Below are 20,511 nucleotides of genomic sequence, written 5' to 3'. Positions count from 1 at the left end.
TGGTTTTCTCTGTGTGTGTGTGTGTTACTGAGTCCAAATCCCATCCAGAGACTGACAGCAGCAACACTTTATAAAATATTTCTGAATATATTTTTGACCCATGAGGAATTTTCCTCATCAGCTCCGTAGAAAACGATCCGTTGATGTCCAGTGTGGACAGGAGGAACAGGAGGAACGGACACAAACCACAGAGGAATCATAACAACAGCAAAATGAGCTAATGGAGATTAGTAGTGTCAGTCTGTTTTAGCTCTGATGACAAAGTGAAAACAGGTGAGCAGTGCAGGCGATGAAGAAACAGTCAGTTTTATTGAGGAAGGTTCCTCTTGCAGCAAATAACCTGAACACGTCAGTAACAGCATGAACACCAATCAATAAATCAGAAAATCGATTGATCAATCAGCGTCAGTGATCAGACATATTTTTGGATTGAAGGATTGTATATAACTGTATATATATATATATATATATATATATATATACTCCCAAAATATCTTCAGCTTTATTATCGGGTTTCATTTTCAAAATATGAGTTTCTGTCTCCCACAGTTACAACTTTTTACTCAAAATATTGTGACTTTAGTCTTTAAATCTCTGGAGTGTTTCCTCTCGTACGCTGAGACTCAGTCCGGACTTTAATCCTTTGGAATGAAAAGACTGCTGCAGGAGTTCAGATCATACAGAAAAATGCTTATGAATATTCAAATGTGTGATTTATCATCAGGATAAATGTAGTTTATGAATCTTTTACTTATCCTCTTTGCAATGAACCATTTATTTCTCTCCATGTTAGGAGGGACTAGGAAACTCTGGAACCAAAGTACCCAGAAAACTGACATATGAGACTATTATTTTTTAGAATGATCTAGAACTTCCAGAAAGAAACTCCAGAGGGCGCTGGAGCATCAAGCCCAACAACACGAGGGGTTTGATAAACAGCAAAGATGACGCAGCTGATTCCCAGGAGCCCGCTGTTCTGAAGAGCGCTGTAAACCTCCACACGTCTCCAGACCACATCTGTCCCCCGATACAGTGCAGAGTCAGACAGCTGAAGAAAAAGTCCAGGATCATGTACCATCTTTACACAGTGACGGTTCAGTCCTGGGAGATAAAGGCTGAGTGTGTTAGATGATGATTTATTCCCATTGCATGACGAGAGAATCCAGTTTTATTCAGTCTTAGGTCAGGTATGAAATGATGTTGCTACAAAATCATGTTTGAAACAGAAAAAATAACTTTTCCAACAACGTCCTCACAGTCCTGCAGGTCCCCAGACCGCAGTTTGGGAACCACTCAGTGATCACAAGACCTATCCTCGTCCAGGAGCAAGGCACTGAACCCCTGCTGCCTCCAGGGGGCGCTGCATTATGACGCTTTAATGTGAAAGTCATGAACCATCAGTCAAAGGTTGTAGGTTCGATTCCCAAGGGTCTGCACAGGCACTGAACATTCAGGTGCAGTGTCTGTGAGTTCATGAAGGATCCAATGAGAAATCCGACGACTGAGTGTGAAACAGTCAACAGTCATCATCATCTTCATCATCTTCAGTTCCTCTGTGACATTAAAACAGTCTCTCTGCAGGTTCCGCTCGGTTCGTTCTCAGCTAAAGCGGCGACGTGTCGACTTTCTGAGGGACTGTGGGTCGAATGGGGCGAGCAGGAGGTCGCCTGCAGGGACAGACAGTTCTCTCAGTTTTATGTTTGTGTTGTAAAATTTATCTCATGTCATCATCTTCTACTGAGGAGACAGCAAACACAATCAGTGACATCCACCGAACTATTGTTTCGATTATGAGCCTTAATTCCAGGCACAACAATAAGTCCATTGTACACTTTTCCTGCTTCCCCTCCCCAGAGTCCAGACCTGGGAGCAGTTTTGACCCTGCACATTATGAATGAAATAACTTGCAGGTCATAAGTGTTCATTCCCCAGACCTCACTGTCATTTCATTCTTTCTCTTTAATGTGGTTTTCACCTATTTCATTGTTTTTACTCTCAGTTAATGTCTTTTTCACTGTTTCTTCCCTCATTGGTTTATGGTTGTGATACAACACGTTGACCTGCTTTGTAAAAATACGATGCTACTAATCATGTGTCGCTTTCCGTTTCGTTCCCGGCTCCTTTCAACGTTCACAGACACGTGTAACCTCAACCTCGATCTGAACCTTATTAAACCTGCACAGTGTCAGAAACGTCCTCATTTCTAAAACACCAAATAAATAATAAATACCTGTGGGGACCAGATCCAGGTGTGACGGTTCCATGTTGTGGTGGTTTGGTGTTTGAGATGTAGCCGGGGTGAGGGGGCATGTGGGGGTGGGCTGGCAGCACCAGAGGGTGAGGCTTCTTGGGCACCATGGGTCTGAGCGGAACAAAAACCTGAAGACAGAATCGTGGATCTCAGTGAGGAGTTTTGAGAACAGAAAGACGTTTGGTCTGTTTTTGTTCTGTGACTTTGGATTTCCTTCCTTTTTTTTTTGACTTAGTTTTCAGATCAGAAGTTGATTTCAGTTCTTTGCCCTCATGATTCAACCACCTGCTCATTATCAACAACAGTCACATTGATTAGATCATCTGATCATAACTCACCAATCAGGAACCAGATCACACAGATCGATCTGTCGCACGTCATCACTCACCACTTCATCCAGTGTCACACACTTTCCACACGCTAAGAACATGCAAGCTAAAGCTAAGTGTGGTGTACCTGTGCAGGTGTGACTGGGTCGGGGGGGAGCGGCTTGTTGGGCGGAGCTGGTCGACTCGCCAGCTGCTGGGAGGGTTAGTGAGGAGGAAGAGAAGAAGAGTGAACGTCAAAAATATCATGATCCATGCAGAGAGAAAGAGCTGAGCATCAGAGGGGTGGAAACGGTAAAAGCAAAGAGCTGAAGCCATGCTGCAGAAGCCCGGTCACATCAGCTGTAATTACATTTCAGCCTGGAATCTGCAGGCGTGAAGTAAATCCATCATGTGAAGTTCTGTGTTTATGTGATGATAAAGTGATGAGGCAACTCATTTGAAGACATTGGGAATAATCAGGAGAGGAACCACTGCACCAAAACATGAAATATGCTGAAAATAGTCCCATCAGATCGGTCGATTTGTGAGATGTTTCTAAAGATCAGTAGAAAATACAGAGATGTCTGATTAGATTAGTACAAGAGATTTTCTGATTTTAACATCCCTGTGTCTTCAAGTGGGGACAAACAAATCTGAACTAACGGCCAACGTGAGGACATTATTCTGTTTAAACACTTTTTCCTCTTCAAAGACGAAGCTTAGTTTTTACATTTATCAGCTCCCAGGAAATTAGAAACATCCAAAATCAAAGCTCGGGTCTTTGGACGACTTAAACTCAGCTTCTTCACTAACGTTTCCTTGGCATCAACCGTATCATCTTCATTAAAACTGTCACGTTTCACCCTCCTGCCAGCAGGTGGCGCTGCAGCCTGCACTCACTGATATTTATTAACCAGCTGCATCTGCTGTGTTGAATTTGATCAGCACACGAAGACAAACACAGGACAGACAGTAACACTACACACTACAGGTAGCGGTGACTGTACCTGGATGGTGGGGGTGTGGGGGTCAGGGGGCAGAGGCTTGGTGGGGGGGGCCGGTCGCTGTTTAACAGACTGAGGCAGCAGAAATAAAAGTCAGAAAGCACCGAGTCAGTTCAAAAGGATGAGACGAAGCAACATTTTTCATTTGACAACAAGCTGGTCGACAAAGTGTTTATAAATAAATGAATTAGCTACTTTGGCTTTTCCTGAGAGTGAGATGAGAAGATGAGGATCTTTGTGCTGAGGGACACGAGGTTTAGTCCGGTCCTCTGTTGTCTTTTAGTTCTGATCCGGTTCTCGTCCTGACCAATAGGTTCAAACTTAAAGTCACATGATTAACATATAATTCACTGATTGGAAATCCAGTTCCTGGTGCTGTTCTTCGTACACCACTAAACAGATCAAATGTTTCAGGTCTTCAACCCCCACCTGGGTTACGGATTAGACAAGTTGGAGATTAGGGCGCCCTCTTGTGGTCACGGAGAGGATTTTATACATAGCAACAGTGGAAACCATGATCAGCTGGTTTCTCGTACAAAGAAAGAAGAGGAGAGCAGTTTTCTCCTCTCAGCTGAGCGGGAGATTCTACTAGACAAGGTTTCACAGTGTCAAAGATGCAGGCTGACAAATTAAATCGGTAGGTCTCCCGTTTAGATCCTTAAGCCCAGAAATGGCATCCACAAGCCAACTTTATCCTCACACATCTGGAAAAGCTTTTTGTCGATGTAAATATTGCCAATAAATGCTGAGAAGAACATATTTTCTGTTAATCATGCAGCGGCTTGTTGGGGTCCATCTGACCATCTCACTCTCAGAAAGAAAGCAAAATGATGACGGGCTCTGATCTCAGACACAAACAGCACCTGGAACAATCACATTAACACCAGGACGACACGACTCAAACTCATCATTCACGACGGGACCAGGACAAAAACAACCACGACAACACAAACACAAACGCTGCAGAAACACTGCTGCGTCTGACGGGTCTATGATCCGTTAGCAGCACAGCCCAGAAACACACACGAACACAGATACTAACACCTGCACGTGAGTTTACACAGGTGAGATCAGGTGCAGTTACCTGTGCTGGGGGGTTTAGGGCGGGGTCAGGGGGGAGTGGCTTAGTGGGAGGAGCAGGTCTGTCATGAACCTGATAGGAGAGAAAACAGGAAGCAGAGGCAGAGTGACAGCTGATACATGCACAGGAGAGGAGCTTCTCCCAGTGGTCAAAGGTCAAACAAGTGTTAAAGATGAATCAGGTCCAGAATCAACATCGACTCACTCTGACGTCATGCAAATACAGACCTTGGCAACTGCAGGTTGACACCACAGGGTATGATGGGAAACACCTGGTTCTCCTCTGATCTAACAGCTGATTGGTGCATTGTGCATTTTTTTATTTACTTAAGTTTAGTTGATTTATATACAGGAGCACACTGGTCCAATGGCAGCTTGGCGTTAAAGTTGGAGCCCGTTTAAAGTAGAATTTAAAACATTTCAGTTCGATTATACCACAAATACAAATCACCTACAGAGTCAACTGGGCTGCAACTGCTGTCGCCTGATCTGTATTTCCAGGTGTTTCATCTTGATGGAGCCCACTGTGAGCTAACAGCAGGAAGGAAACTAAAAAAGAAAAACATCTGCAGCTATGGTGCTGTGTCACTTCCTTCTGCTTTTTCTTTCACAATAATTCCAAAAAAATGCAGTGCTGTCATCACCAATCATCCACTTAGGAAACGCGAACTATGAACTCAAAACCTTTCACAGTTTTGCAACCTGTCCGCTGTAGCTACTCAAATAAACACTCTGGTACCTCTTTTCTTGACTTGTGTCATACAGTTTTTCAATATTTCACAACAAACTGCGATGCTAAAAATGCCAGTGATGAGGTGAGGGGTGCACAGACTGAAATCACATTTTACACACTGCACCTTTAAGTTTGAATAAATGAATAAATAAATATAAAAATATATATATGTGATGTATATATATGCTAATGTTTAGTGTTTTCTCTTTATTTTTCTTAAAACTACACTTCCCATCATGCTTTGTGATGTCAGTTAATTACTGAATTATGAAACACGATACCCTCGTCACTGCCGCGAACACCACATCATTTTTCTGCTGGACATTGGGAAATAATGTCAAACGCTTCTCTCTCCAGACATTCACAAATAAATCCAATAGTTAGAGACTTTTAATAGGTTCTTTCCATATGTGTAGAAAAGTAGATCCAGTTTGTGAGGTGTGACAAAATTAAGAAAATAAAAGAAATATTTCACTATAAATGGAACAGAACTTTGTTTGTATCTGTTGTAATGTCTTTTTGTATGACTAAGTCTGCTCTTAGTCCGACCTTTACACTGCACTAAGAGAAAAGAATCAACATTTTTAATGTAACCAAGTCTCCTGATCAATAAAACATTTCTGGTGTCGGTAATAAAGAAAACAGCTGAAAAACAGCTGTACGTTTTGTTTCAACTGTGGACAAACTTCCTGCCTTCAAACATGCATCCCCTGTACCAACATGGCGGCTGCAGCAGCTCACAGTGAAGCATTGTGGGGGTGGGTTTGGTGTTGGTGGGGTTGTTATGGTTACCTGTTTGTGGGGCGGGGTCAGCGGGATGTCCGTCTGTGCGTTCAGGTGGTATCTCAGAGGTCGGACCTGTTCCCCGTTCCTGCCGTCCACTCGCTCCATCACCGGAGTCCTGGACAACAAAAAAAAAGCCCTGATGACTGAAAAGACGTGGACCTACAGCGACAACACAGACCAGTGTCAATAATGTGGAACACACAGAGAGGACCGGCGCGACGGATGCTCACCGACCGTCTGCCTGTGTATATCACAGGCCAATGATGAGTTTTTTTGTGGGTTTGATTATTTGAACCAAAACAACTCGTGACATTAGAAACGAGCTGAACCTGAAACATTTGCATAGATCCTGATCCAGAGCAGGGGGAGGGACTAAAACAGAGACTGTCACATCAACACAAACTACAGTTTCTCTGTCGACGATCAGACCTAAAGCTGCACCAAAGTCAGTTTTCTCTGCAGGGTTTCTCTCTGGCTGAGGTCTGAGGTGTTTTTGTGAGATGTACCCAGGATTCACTAGAAACATCAAAAAGCATCTTACGGGATAATTGATTTATATGATATGACCACAGAAAATACTGATTTCTGATCAGTCTGGGTAAATCATGGGCAGTGAGCAGTAAATTAAGGCAAACTTAAAAAAACATCTAAACTGGGGCTTTGAGATCTCTGAGGGCTTCATGTTGACCAGCTCTGATCGTGTGAGACTAAAGGAGGACTGAATTCTGGATCAGTGCAGCTTTAGGTCCTGAGGAGGTTGAATCCTGCAGGTGTGAGATCAGGTCTGAGAGGTCAGTCAGAGACGCACAGGAACCTGCTCATATTTAACATCTGACAAACAGAACTTCATCTCTCTGACTCTACGGGGTCAGACTATAGACCAGGACCCAGCAGGTCTCAGGTGGACCCAGCAGTACCTGGAGACATGGACGGGGTCGAACTCCAAACCCCACATCTCACAGTCAGTCACACTGCATCATGGGTAAAAAAAAAAAAAACAAACAAAAAAAAACACACACATTAGAGTCAGATCATTTGTAGAAGCTCCCAGACTTTAACAACCCTCCATATCAACTCTGAATTAGCCAGTTTATTAGGAACACCTTACAAACTGAATGTCCAGTCTGTTCAGACTGTTTCAGAGCTGTCGAGTCACCTGGAGAGAGGAGTTTCTGTTATTTTGTCCACCTCAGCAACAGAAACAGCTGCATAAACAGTCAGCGTCGTCTTACCGGTTGTGTTGCTGGGCTTTGTGAAACGGGCTCTTTGGTCCCAGGCAGAGGAGACGCCGTCGGAAACGAGGGAAGCGAAGAGCGAGGCAGAGGAGGAGCACGGGCAGGATGAACAGGAAGATGACGAGCAGGGCGACTCGGACCGGATCAGACTCTGAACACACACCGAGGGAGAGAGGAGTGTTAGCCAGCGTCAGGGAGGCTGGAGATCAAGCTCATGTCGATTTTTTTTTTTTTTTGGTTTGTGATACCTCGAACAGCTCTGGCCGGCCCGCTGTCCACGCTGCCGCCATGACCCGAGTACCTGCAGTCTGGTGGAGCCCAGCCCACATCACAGTGGCAGTTCTTATTACTGTTACACACCTGAAACAGAGATGCTGCAGATTAGAGTCCACTGAGACGCACATTGAACATTTAACGGGACCCTGGACAGAACACGTGACTGCTCCTCACTCACGCCGTGACCGTTGCATGTCCTGTGACACTCGTCCACACCGAACACCGACACGTCCTGACACTTCTGGTCCAAACAGGCCTAGAACACAAAAAACTACAGTTAAACACATTTCCAGTAGAAATCTTACAGATTATGTATATACATATCTTCATTTCATTAATAAACCTGAATGTCCCCAAGTCTGACCTTGCCGGGGCCACAGGCGGTGCCGTGGGCCACGGTGGCGGGGTCCGACACATCGTCCCCCAGGTGGAAGAAGGTTCCTCTGCAGACCAGGTCGCTGTAGTTGAAGCGCACCGTGGTGGTGAGGATCTCTGCGTTGGAGCCCAGCACGGGGCGCTCCCTCCCGCCCTGACACTGGATCCTGCCACAGTGAACGTCTCTACAACAAACAGCAGACGTGTTGGAGGAGAAGATGTTTTACAGGCTCATGAAGTCAGTGCATTAAAGTGCACACAGCCCAGATGCATCATGGGATTCGTAGGCCTAAAGCTGACCACCACATCCACAGAATAAACAGAAATAAAACACACAAAGCAAACAAACACTTCTGTGTACTCTGCGTACTGCGTCTGTGTACTCTGCGTACTGCGTCTGTGTACTGTATACTAACGCGTTTCCACAGGGGATGTAGGAGCCGTTGCTCAGCTGACCACAGTTTCCATATTTATTTCCCTGTTTGTTGACTGATGAGAAACACACAGCTGGAGCAATGGTGGCATCTGCAGACAGAGGACAAGTTTAACTGGTAAACTGGTTTTAAAACCAGAATAAACACTGTTTAGATTGAGGTCAGTATAAGACATATATAAACTGGTTTTAGCTCAGCACGGACAGTTTGTAGGTTACAGAACCACATTCAGGATCAGTGTGAGCTGGTTCAGACTGAGTATAAACTGGTTTCTTACTGGGCCCCCACAGCATCTGGCACTGGGTGTGCATGCTGGCGCAGACTCCTCCGTAGCAGTAGGAGGTGCTGTCCTCGCAGGGCTCTCCGTTCTGCAGGAACACGTTGGGGGGACAGTAGGGGGAGGAGCCAGTGCAGAACTCGGGGAGGTCACATTCTCCGAGCGGCTCGCGACACATCGTACCCGCCACCCGCAGCTGAGGAGACGGGGTTAAAGTTTAGATACTGAGAGAGAGAAGCTTTGAGACTAAGCAGCTTGTGCTGTGTCAGGCTCACTTTGCAGTCCTGGCAGCAGATTCCGTCAGACGAGCACTGAGCTCCAGGAACCAGCCGACAGGTGGAGGAGTTACAGCAGGGGTCCTCACACTCCTGACCAATCAGAGCACAGCAACACATCAACAGGAAGAACAGCGCTATCATCAGACAGGTGAGCGGACAGGGCAGGTGAGTACCTCCAACAGGCCGCAGTCACACTCCTCTCCCTTCTCCACGTACAGGTTCCCGCAGCGCGGTCCCCCCAGGAGCCGGTCCGGCTGGGGGACGTTAAACAGGCACATTCCGCCTCCGTGCAGCAGACTGACAGACAGATCTGAGGCGCTGCAGCTGCTGAACTGCTGACCCGGCATGAACCTGAGGGTCAGAGGTCACAGGTCAGCATGTTCATCCTGCTGAGGAGGATTATTCTGATCCAGGCTAACGACTCAGATCCTGACCCAGATTAAACACTCTGGTCCTGACCCCAGGCTAAAGACTCAGGTCCTGACCCCAGGCTAAAGACTCTGGTACTGACCCAGTTGAGGGCTCCATGATGCATCCTCCGAGCCGTGGTTCATTCTGACAGGAGCAGCGGCGCTCGGCTGTGTCGTGGCTCATTCCCAGATTGTGACCGAGCTCATGTGCGACGGTGGAGGCCACACCCAGAACACTGACCAGGTGATCCTGAGGCACAAAGAGGTTTTGAAAAGAAGGTTTGAGTGACTGGATCCAAACCCACAACATCTCAGGTACAATCTCTGTCTCAGTGTGATTAGTGTGTTATCCAGACATCTGTGGGTATGAGGCAGGTTCTCCAGTATAATGTCAGAACCAGTCAACAGACCAGATCAGTGGAATGGTTCCAACAGGATCCTGGGTTTAGACTCTCTCAGGTGAACAGTCACCTGCACCGGCTTCATGAGTGGTAGTGAAGCAGGTAGGTCAAAAAGAGCCAGACTAAGGTAAACAAACCCCTGAGTCTGAAGCAAACTCACCACGTTGACCCCACCCGACCTGTCTCTGGAGCACATGGATGACTGAGACGCCATCCCCACCGTGGTGCCATCAAACGACCCGCCCCTGCAAAACAAAACATGACCCGTGACTATCACGATGTTTTCGGATCTGAGACTTTTATTCTGGTAAAACTTCCTGTCTTACATGATGAGCTGGGCGTTGTCATGGCGAAGCCGTGGCAGCAGCTCTCTGCTTCTCCACCCCAGGAAGTTGTTGAGGGTGTTGGTCGGACTTTTCTCCACCCGGATCTTATCGCGGTCGGTCCAGATCTCCAGACCGGTCAGCGCCACGCGGACGTTCAGAGGACGGTAGAACTGAAACAGACAGAAGAGACGAGGTTTGCTTCCACTGTAACATCAGATTTACACCTGTGTACGGTCACATGAGGGTCAGAGGTCACAGGTCTCACCCAGTCCACCTGGTTGGCCAGGTCCAACATGCGGTAGATGATGGTCTTATTGTTCTTCTGGTTATTCAGAAACTGTGAGGAGCAGACAGGACATTAGTGACATTACTGAACGTGGTACATTAGTAGTTTTCTCTAATAGTGACAGGAACATGGTGACACAATGTTTCTCCGATTGTTCGTTGATTCTGTTGACTGGTGATGAAATGCTGCCATCGTATGTCAGAAGGACAGAACTACAGACAAACACTGAGAACTGGAACATTTGATAACAATAATTCAGAGAATCTAAGTTTGTCTTCTTCTTCCTTTTCTGTTAAGTGACTTTGATAAAACTAAAGGTCTGACTTGCTGCTGGATATTTATTTTTTCCATTCATGTTGTTCTCTGTGAAACAAACAAACTAGAGGTTTGAGGCTGAATAAACAGACCTGAAGTGCCGCACCTGGACGTAATCTGAAACCAGCACAGCTCAGGTCCAAGAACCAAGTGCAGCCAACTTTGAACAACGGACCCTGGAGCAGGTTAGACACATTTCCCCTAAACTCAAATCCCCCAAACAGATTTCAGATGTTGGGAAACTTTGACATCTGTTTTATGTGTTTAAATAAAGTTATTTGAGTTTAGAACAATAACGTGTTTATGGACCAGAGGGTCCAGAACAGCTGAAAGTATTAAAGTGTCTGCTCAGTGAAGTGAACAGGATCCACTTTATTTTTGGGATGTGACCAATAAGCTGAGCTCTATTCTTCAATGGGTGAACACACAGACAGACGCTGACCTCCTGATGGTCGGCCACCAGCACCAGCTCGATGTATTTGGTCTCGGAGAGGATGTCTCTTCTCCGCTGCAGACAAAGAAGATGGAGGACAGGAGTCAGAAACGACACATGGTGTTACAGCAAATATTACGCCTGATTAGTGCTGGGGTCCTGAATAAATAAAACAAAGTCCTTCCTACAGGTGCTCACTGACCTGTAGAGCATCTGAAAGTAAAACAAGGTTTTGTGCTGGTGTCACCTCATTTCACACACAGTAAACTGGGTCAGCTTCTTTCCACCCACTAATTTTTGGCATTAATCATTAAGAGCCTTAAGAGCTAGAGAGGCCAGGAATGTGTGCAAAGTGAGCACAATGGATTTAATTGGTCCAGGTTTCACCTCCCAGGCTTTACTCAGTTGACCCAGCTGCTTCATGGAGGCTGTGGAGACGAAGCTGCAGATGCGCCTCCACCTCCTCCTCTTTTTCAGGTACAAAGCAGCCGTGGTTCTCTCACCCTGTGTGTGTGTGTCGAACTGTGGATCGGAGGGACGGCGGTGTGAGAAACCCCGCAGCCCCCGGTGTTGTCGCCGTCCAGAGGGCTGGTGGAGAACAGCAGGTGGACCCCTTCATCGTCGCCTCCCCCTCCGCTGCTGTCTCCTCCACTCTCCGGCCCTGCTCCCTCCTCCTGCCCCCGCTCGTGGTGGAGGTGCTGGTGGTGGTCGTCCTGCGGCTGCAGCTCAAAGCTCAGAGTGGAGTTGATGGCGATGATGCCGCTGCAGGAAGAAACAGAGTCAGTTTCAGGTCAAGACCAAGACTAATTTACTTTTTACACCCGTTACTGCAGTAGATTGAGGTTAAAATGGATCATATCTACACTTTCTAAACCACAGTAAAGTACCATCTTTAAACCAATCTGAATTTCCCCCATGGGGGATGAATAAAGGATCTATCCATCTATAGTGACAAAGCAAAAACAAACACCAACTTTAAACCTTTACAAAAGTGTTCAGAGACTATTTCCTTTCTATGAGCTTTGCACACGTGGATCATGTTCCGGTTTTTCATGTACAGAATCTGTGGCATTTACTGTGAACAGGAGACTTTAGTCTTCAAAGCCCCCCCACAGATAACCAACAGTAAGTGCCCTGCTGAACAGGCCTGAGCAGAAGCTGTGTGAACAACAAATCACTGCTCTGTGAGCTCCACACTGACACCACTACAACTATGGAGCAGCTGGTGAGGAAGAAGCTCCAGGACTCAATGACACAAACGTGACGTTAGATATCGATGACCCTATGGGAAGACTATGTGTAGTTAGTACTGAATATAACAGTGAAAGACTATCCATATAGTTTACTTAAGGCTAGTCATAATTCTAGGTCCATTTATTGAACTATTATTACATTAATGCATATGCAGCATTTCATTCCTGGAGCTGCTCAGATCAATCAAACTCATTTGTGAGTTTTATTTATCGGCGTCTGCAGAAGTAAAAAAAAATTCACTCTTGAGCTTCCTGCTGTTTCCTGTGTGGAAACAGTGTGAATTAAAGTGTGACAGCTGTTTTTGTTTGGCTTTGACTCAGTTTTTGTGCTCAGCCCAGTCACCAACTCTAATCATGCTAACTATGTGCCCTGGGCTGATCTGTTGGACAGAGCCTTCTGTGTGTGGAGCCTCAAAAAGCTGCCAGGTTGATCCTGAAAAGCACAAACTGGACCTGGTCTCTTCACGTGAGCTGATAAAGAAATCCACTAATCCTCCTGTAGCCTCCACCCTCTGCACTACAGAGGTCAGAGGTCACGCACACTGATCCGGATCAGTTTAACCTGCGGAGGAACGCTGCAGTTATCACTCAAGAACACAACGACCTGAATCCCAGTAAACCCCAGACTCTGGACAAACCCATCTGGAGGTTTTTAGGTTTAAAGAGATCTCACTCTTACTGTTGGAAGAAAAGAAAATGTTTTTCTTCTGATTATGTGAAAAATGTTCTTCACTCAGTGACCTTATACATCCTGAAACACATGAACCACACTGCGCCCTGTGCTCAAACCTGAAGACGACTGAGTTCACAGTGACGCAGGCAAAGAAAAGATGTCGTCACATTTAAGAAGCTTAAACCATTAAATCTTTCAGGCTGATTCATTTTTAGAACTGACTGTAACTGACCAGTTGATTATTTGTCTAAATCGATGGTTTAAGGTCAAGGGTCTTTAGTGGGGGGGTGTGTTTTACTGACCGGAGTCCGGAGCAGGTGCTCAGAGCCACTCTGGACTGAGGGAATCCTCGGACGCTGCCGTGGTAATAACAGTGAGGCTGCAGACCACACAAACACACATCTGTCACAGCTGGAAATCACAACAGAGGCTGTGGACAAACCGTGGTGCCTTCACTGACTCACCACTGGGTCGGCTCTCGCAGACACTCCGGTGCCGTTGGGCAGGTAGTAGAAGACGTTGGGCGGTTTGGGCAGCAGGTCGCTGCGGAGACAACACACCAGAAGAACTGATCAGACCTCAGCCTCATTAATTAGCTGATACGTGTTGAGCTTTAAGTGTAGAAGAGAGCCCAAACTAAAGAAAGGCTCATTGTAACATCTGTTTCCACTAAATAAAAAACTGGGTCCAAACTGTTGACACACAATTACATCTTCAAGTTGCCTTATTTAGTATTTTTTGGGAAAGTGCATGTTTGTATGTTTAGTGTGCTCAAGGCTCAGCTCTCAGGACCGTTAAAGACTCACTGGTTCTTCTCCAGGTCCAGCAGGAAGAGTCGTCCTCCTACCTCCAGCTCACAGTGCAGCCTGTCGGGGTGACCGCCCTGAAACAGACAGAGAGGACGTTGTCTTTAACACTGAGCTGATTCAACAAACATCAGGAAACAAGACACAACACAAACCTCCCAAAGGAGTCTGGAAAATCACAAGTCACACAAATAGTTCAGATTAAAAAAAGCCTGATTCTGTCATCCACCCAAGCACAGCTGAGCTCCTGTTCATAAATAAAGCCTTTGTTTGTTAAAGAACGATGTACGAGTTAATGATGTATGAACGAGGAGACAGGCTGGATATTCAGAGCGATGCTACCTCAGAGTAGCAGCAGCGAACTGGTGCCGACAGTTTCAGTACAGTTAAAGGCTGCACCGTCAGACCCAAGAGGAACTGAACATGAAATAAACCAACGGACCAATTTCCACCATAGTTATTGTGTCTGTTTCTGCTCCGTGAGGATGTGAGCAGGACGAACACATCCGTTATCCAATCAGAGCGCTTTCCTGCCTGTTAATGGACCTGCTCTTTGAAGAGGTGACACTTCCCGTCCGACGCCTCCTCGGTTTCTCCTCTCAGCTCTGCAGGAAGACGAGGTGTGTGCGCATGTGTGTGTGTGTGTGACTATTGGTGCTGCATCCTCCTCAGTACGTCCATCATCGAGGACAAACTTCTCCACAACAACCTGCTCACAGGCTGAGGTGCTGTCAGAAATAAGTAGGACTGAAACAGTCCCCCAGATCCACAGTCTGGATCAAAGCTTTTTAGACTTGTTCCTTGGTGGGGACTAAATTATTAATTATATCAATGATTAATTATTCATTTTACACCAGAGAGCACGACAAATTAATTTACTATTCAGCTAAGACCAAAGTAAAGAAAGACCAAAGTTATTGCCCTGATTCTTGACAACACTGTGGATGTTGGTTGTTTGTGTCTCGAGAACTGACTGATACTACAGTACCCATGAGTCCCAGCAGTCCATGCTGTCCAGACTGCACTATCAGACCCAACAGAAACTGAAATAACATTTGACTCCATAAAAAGCCCCGATCAGAAACAGCGAGGACGTGACCTCTGGGTGCAGCTGCAGGGATCAGGGTTTGGTGTTTAGAAGAGGTTTTGGGTGGAGTGCTCCTTTATAACGAGCTGATTTCCCCTCTGAGGCGTTTCTGTTTTCTCTGCTCTCACTGCACTTTGTACTATGCTGGGGTCAGATCATTGTGCAGCAGGGTGGAAAGGGTGGGGGTGTGTTGGTTGGCTGAGTCATGTTCAGTTCAGCTGGGTGGATCCAACTCTGGTACCGTACACAGTTTTTATGCTTTCCTTCCTTCTCCATTACTGACATGTGGAAGCTGCAGGGACCAAATGTGACAATAAAAACTCTCAGCCCTGCAGCAGCTCTCGGTGGAAATAAACTAAAGGCAGGATCAGGTTTAACCTGTAAAACCAATCAGAACTGAAGTCAAACCAGTGGGAGAAAAGCCCGGTGATGTTCTCAGTGGAGGTCTATGGCACAGACCAATAAGCTAAACCAGGTTCTGGATTCACACATTCATTGTTGCTGTCAGTCTCTGGATGGGATTTGGACTCATTAACACACACACACACTGAATCACTGGCTGCTGCCTTTAAATCTCTTGTACGTAAAGAACAAACATGTTCATCCAAGCGGTTCTGGCCTGAGACTCTTCGACCCTGTTTCATATCTGGGACCCTGTCCTGAAGCGGTTGGTTCCAGAGAGCTGAGTGGACCCGTGTGACTGGCTGTGATTCAGTCTATTATTTACTCGTTTTTATTTGGTTGTTTATGTTTGTGTCTGATATCTGTTATTTCTCACTCCCTGCTCGCTCTCTCTTACCCCCACTGTGTTTGCAGCCTCTCTCGCCCACTCTCACCATCTGTTAACAGCCTCCTCCTCCTCCTCCTCTACATGTTCTCCCCTCTTCTCCCCTAAACTCTCTCTCTCTCTCTCTGGTGAGGTCATGTCTCTCGTCCGGTCTCCAGATGATGTCAGAGCTGCAGAAACTCTGGGCGAGGCTCAGGGCTGCCGACCACAACAGTGGAGGAAGAGGAGGAGGAGGAAGAGCAGTGGAGACAGAACAGCACACACAGTCAGAGATGAGGCGTGTGTTTAATAAGAACCTTAACAAAGGGGAAAAGCTCTTCTAGTGCCAACTGTGCTCATTGTGGACAATGGTCGGGGGGGGGGGGGCACATAACTCTATAATACAAAGACTCTAGTCGATCCAAAACTCACCAACACTCAGTTTCTGATTTCACCACTTAATTATGGAAGAACAGAAAGTGCTTCACTCTGCAGGTCGTCTTTCTGTTTACCAGCCAGCATTAACAGCGTTTCAGCTTTTTACGTTTCCCCAGACCCTTTTGTTGGCACGTTGAGCTGTGAAGGACTGGGCGAGAACAGCCACAGGTCGTTTCTTTCTGTTTTATGTCGTACAGGTGTCGACTCTTCACAGACTTGGGGCAGAGCAGACACTGACCCTGCAACATGTGCAGAGGAGAGACAGAATACAGGCCTGTTAGTGCGTCCACTCCTGGTCCACCTCTTTGTTTTCAGACATCTCACAGGTTGTTTCTCTCCTTCGCTGCATGACCTGCTTTGCTTGTCACCCAAAACACCTGAACACGTCCTGAACATGCTCATGAGCCAAGTAACCAAAGGGCCCACAGCGCTGACCTGAGCCACACTGTGCCCGTTAGTGTCAGCAACAACAGAATGAGTAGGAATCATTTATTTCATCAGTGACAACAGAGCAGGTTTGATCTGTAGGGGGAGCTCAACATCGTGATGTCTGTCAGTGTGTCCATCAGCCGACCCTGATCTGTGCAGCACCGTCCAACAACAAGGCAATAAAGGTCTTTACTCCAAAGACAAACAAAGCACAGGACTAGTGCTGACCCTCCATCCATCCATCATCTAGACCCCCTTATTCCTAACCAGGGTCCCAGGGATCTGCTGGATCCTATCCCAGCTCTCTCTGGGTGAAAGTCAGGGGTCCACCCTGGACAGGTCCCCAGTCCATCACAGGGCCACATAGAGACAAACAACCTCACACACTCACACTCACTCCTATGGGCAATTTAGAGTCACCAATCAACCTGACATACATGTTTTTGGACTGTGGGAGGAAACCAGAGGACCTGGAGAAAACCCACACAAGCACAGGGAGAACATGCAGACTCCACACAGAAAGGCCCCTGATGGGTTTCAGACCAGGAACCTTCTTGCTGTGAGGCAACAGTCCTGACCACTAAACCACTGTGCTGCCCCTAGTTCTGACCAATAAATCGTATTTTCATCATCACAACATGAACAATATTCAGAACAATAACTTTGTACCTACTAAAGCAGAAAGACATTGGACCTGTATATCTAACGTATGTGTTTTGGCCCAAACTTGTAGTTTTAAATTAATCACCTTAGTTTGCTGAATGCAGGGAGTTCCTAGAGGAAGTGACCTCAGCGCTCCTGTCAGCTGCACAGGAATTGTCCGTTTTAAACCCCCTACGCAGGAAACTCCTTCAGAAAACTGCCATCAGTCCAACTTCCTTCCTCTCCTACTATACTGCAACGGTCCCGTCTGCTAATGAATGAGAACGCACAGCGGTGTACTCCTGTTCCTCCTCCAGAATGTGCTCTGCTCCTCAGGGGAACTTCCCAATAATCTGTTATCAGCGGTTTCTGAAAACCTGAAGTATATTTCAGACGTTTTCCGCACAGGAAACAGACTCACTGTCCTGACCAGGGTGAGGAACACCAAACCCACAACCACGCATAGTTTGGTTTCATGCTCTCACAACATCTGAGTGTGGCCTCGCACTAGAGTCTGAATAAAAACCAGAATATGATGAACCAGTGACTGTTTTAAATGCTGCTGTGTTGCCACATTTGACTGAGTTGGAGCCACATGTGTTTACATTTTAGGAAGTTAACACTGGATATACTGAAATAAACTAAAAAAACATGATGATTCTCAGCCGGTCGTTTTCTCCATGATTTCCAAACAGTTTTATAAAAGCTTGTTTCCAAAGGACGTAACAGACACGTCACATTTTCATAAAGCAGAAGCCAAACTGAGTCTAAAAACATGTTTACTGTGTGTCTGACTCCGGTTTTGGACCCAAACCGTTTATTTTGTTGACATCAATAACAACTAGTTTTCTCTTTCTTACCTTCATAAACCTGCTCTGATGTTGTTTCTTTAAATAAGGATGGACAGTGTGTGTGTGTCCCATCCCTAACATCCAGAAACCAGACCAACAACAATTTTAAAACACCAGTAAACACAAGTGAAACATCTTTTCTAAACCAGTAATAAATGAGTGACTAACCAGTAAAATATTGAGGAAACATCAGTAAAACATCAGTACATCAGTTGACCAGTATACCAGTAACAAAGATGTATTAAGTAATCATATACCAGGTACTCACCAGCAGAACCAGTAAGCCCTGTAAGACCCTTTGATAAACCATTAAAGAACCAGTATCATCTCTGACCTGTAGAGCTTCGGCCAAGCTCCGTCTCTGTCCGTCCACCAGGAAGAAGGGACGTGTCTTCTCCAGCGGGCTGCGTTGCCGCCTGTCCACACCTGAGGACACACAGACACTCAGCTGCTGGTTCTTACTGGGTGAACTGGGAAGCTTGAGTTATTGATTTGCTCTGAATGGAACCAGTCCAGTGATCCTTTAAAGAGAAGACAGCTCAGTCTGTGGGAATTACAGATGCTGGTTGTACAGCAGAGACAGAGTGAAGCGTCTTCCCTACAAACACTCTTTGGCTGAGGACAGACACCAGCAGTGTCACCAATAACTTGATTAAATCAATAACTTGACTGAATATTGATTAGTGAGAGCTGAGGCCACGTGTTGCTGTGACCTTTCTTATTTTAACCAGGGAACGTGAAGGTCTGCTGCTGGAAGTGAGAAGCTGCAGACGATAAACAGAATTTAGTTAAAGTCCAATTAGTTTGACATTGATGGACTGATTGGCTGATGATATTGATGATTTTCTGATTGGCCACATTGATAAAGTATTGATGATTTCCTCAGCCGATCATCTTCTCCCTGATTTCCAACCAGACAAATGTTCAGTCTTATTAATGTTTCTCCGTCTTATTTCCGTCCCCTCACACACATGAAATCATTTATTTTTATTAGTTTCATTAGAGACATTGGTCTCTGTGGGACTGAAGGGTCCTGGTCTGACCTGGTTTCTGTGAAGGTTCAGTCTTTGTCTTGTGTTTTTGATCCTGACACAAGTTTCAATGTTAATTACTCAATAAATCACTGCAAAGTACAAAGTACCATAAAATACAATTACTCAAAGTTCAAGAACTTAAAAAGTACAGTACTCGAGTAAATGTACTTGTCACCGCTACAACGTGATCGTTACCTGTCAAGGTACCGGTCAGCCTGTCGGTACCGTCCGCGTGTCCGTCCCGGGACAGAACCCCTCGGTTCTGCGGTGCGTTCAGGGACCTGCAGACAGTGAAGGCAGCACGGTAGCTGAGCAGCAGCAGCAGCGGGAGTAACGTAACGGCGGGTCCGCTCATCCTCTCTGCGTCACCGGCAACAGGTTGCCGCCGTCTGAGGTGTGTGCGCGTGAGGCAACCCCGTCCCGTTACCTCGCAGTGCCGGGGCACAGGGGGAGGTTCCGCCGAAACTCCATGGTGCTCCTCTTCCGGGCGACACCCTCCGCCTCTGACCCGCTGCTGTGGCGGACGACAGGCAGAGACGTGACCGTTAATTCGGTGTGAATCGAACTGTCAGACCCGTCCGGTGACCAGCCCGCCCGGTCCGAACCCTTATCTGCGCAGCTCGGACCAAAGCAGTTTCTGCCGCCAAAAACTCCCGGTAACACCGGGCGAACTCGGTTGTTTCGTGTCGGTTGTGGCCGCTTGTGGCCCGGACGGTTCGGTTTCTCTGTTCCGAAAGGCCTGAACGCGACTCGTTACCGGAGGACTCTGGTGTTTATACCGGGAGCTAACAGAGACGTCATGTAGCTCAGTGAAGCTAACCGGAGCTAGCAACACAGCCCGGAAGTACTGCAATTAGCCTTCAAAATAAAGGCCAGTGTCCCTAAAATACAGATTAAATTAATCTGAAATTCACGTTTTTTTAAATTTATATTTAAAATCACAATTAAATTAATTATCATAATTAAAATAACGTTAACATATAAAGACATATAATTTTGGCAATATTTCCTGAGACTAGTTTGTCAAGTTACAAGCTGCTTTCCAAAATTCAAACTTGCCAATGAAACTACCTAAATTTAAAATCCTTTTTTAAATCTAAGCTTTTAACGATCTAGATTTCTTTTTTAGTTACAGCAAAAACGAAGAAACGAGTAAAACTAAATAACAATTGTATTTAAATATATTGTTTCCCAAATGTTTCCCAAAATAATGAACTGTTAACCACAACTACAACTACAATAATTTGACACCCAGAAAAAATTACCATAAATTCTTCAACATAAGACAGTGATGTGTTACTGGCATTTTAAGTAAATCATTTGA

The 20,511-nt window shown here is 46.0% G+C and overlaps 1 protein-coding gene across 8 annotated transcripts; it reads right to left on the bottom strand.

The window, feature by feature from the left end:
• Positions 1 to 289: 289 nt before the first annotated feature.
• Positions 290 to 20,027, bottom strand: adam15 (ADAM metallopeptidase domain 15). 8 transcript variants are annotated; one of them, XM_026316645.1, is made up of 25 exons: positions 19,383 to 20,027; positions 18,488 to 18,579; positions 13,941 to 14,017; positions 13,599 to 13,677; positions 13,437 to 13,513; positions 11,712 to 11,970; positions 11,218 to 11,283; positions 10,440 to 10,511; positions 10,175 to 10,344; positions 10,009 to 10,093; positions 9,549 to 9,697; positions 9,211 to 9,388; positions 9,035 to 9,127; positions 8,760 to 8,955; positions 8,465 to 8,573; positions 8,038 to 8,233; positions 7,852 to 7,929; positions 7,646 to 7,757; positions 7,395 to 7,548; positions 6,169 to 6,277; positions 4,648 to 4,716; positions 3,567 to 3,635; positions 2,708 to 2,773; positions 2,231 to 2,379; positions 290 to 1,667 (listed from the first exon to the last, which is right to left on the bottom strand). In XM_026316645.1, exons 1-25 carry the CDS (start codon positions 19,540 to 19,542, stop codon positions 1,604 to 1,606), a joined length of 2,928 nt encoding a protein of 975 aa, XP_026172430.1. In that variant the 5' UTR covers positions 19,543 to 20,027; the 3' UTR covers positions 290 to 1,603. The 8 variants fall into 8 exon arrangements, with proteins under 8 accessions (XP_026172430.1, XP_026172432.1, XP_026172433.1 ...); XM_026316647.1 differs by having other exon boundaries at positions 2,708 to 2,770; XM_026316648.1 differs by lacking the exon at positions 2,708 to 2,773.
• Between the last annotated feature and the right edge of the window lie 484 nt (positions 20,028 to 20,511).

This window comes from Mastacembelus armatus, chromosome 16 (genome assembly GCF_900324485.2).
Source record: "Mastacembelus armatus chromosome 16, fMasArm1.2, whole genome shotgun sequence".
Taxonomy (NCBI): domain Eukaryota; kingdom Metazoa; phylum Chordata; class Actinopteri; order Synbranchiformes; family Mastacembelidae; genus Mastacembelus; species Mastacembelus armatus.
The sequence above is the reverse complement of the archived record's forward strand: the minus strand, read 5'-3'. Positions and strand labels throughout refer to the sequence as shown.

Excerpts from the sequence above, each read along its gene's own strand:
- adam15 (XM_026316645.1), bottom strand. The coding sequence starts at position 19,542 with ATGAGCGGACCCGCCGTTACGTTACTCCCGCTGCTGCTGCTGCTCAGC. Across the intron at positions 9,698-10,008 it reads GGTCGGGTGGGGTCAACGTG|GATCACCTGGTCAGTGTTCT; the intron begins GTGAGTTTGCTT and ends TTTGTGCCTCAG. Across the intron at positions 7,549-7,645 it reads GCCGGCCAGAGCTGTTCGAG|AGTCTGATCCGGTCCGAGTC; the intron begins GTATCACAAACC and ends GTGTGTGTTCAG.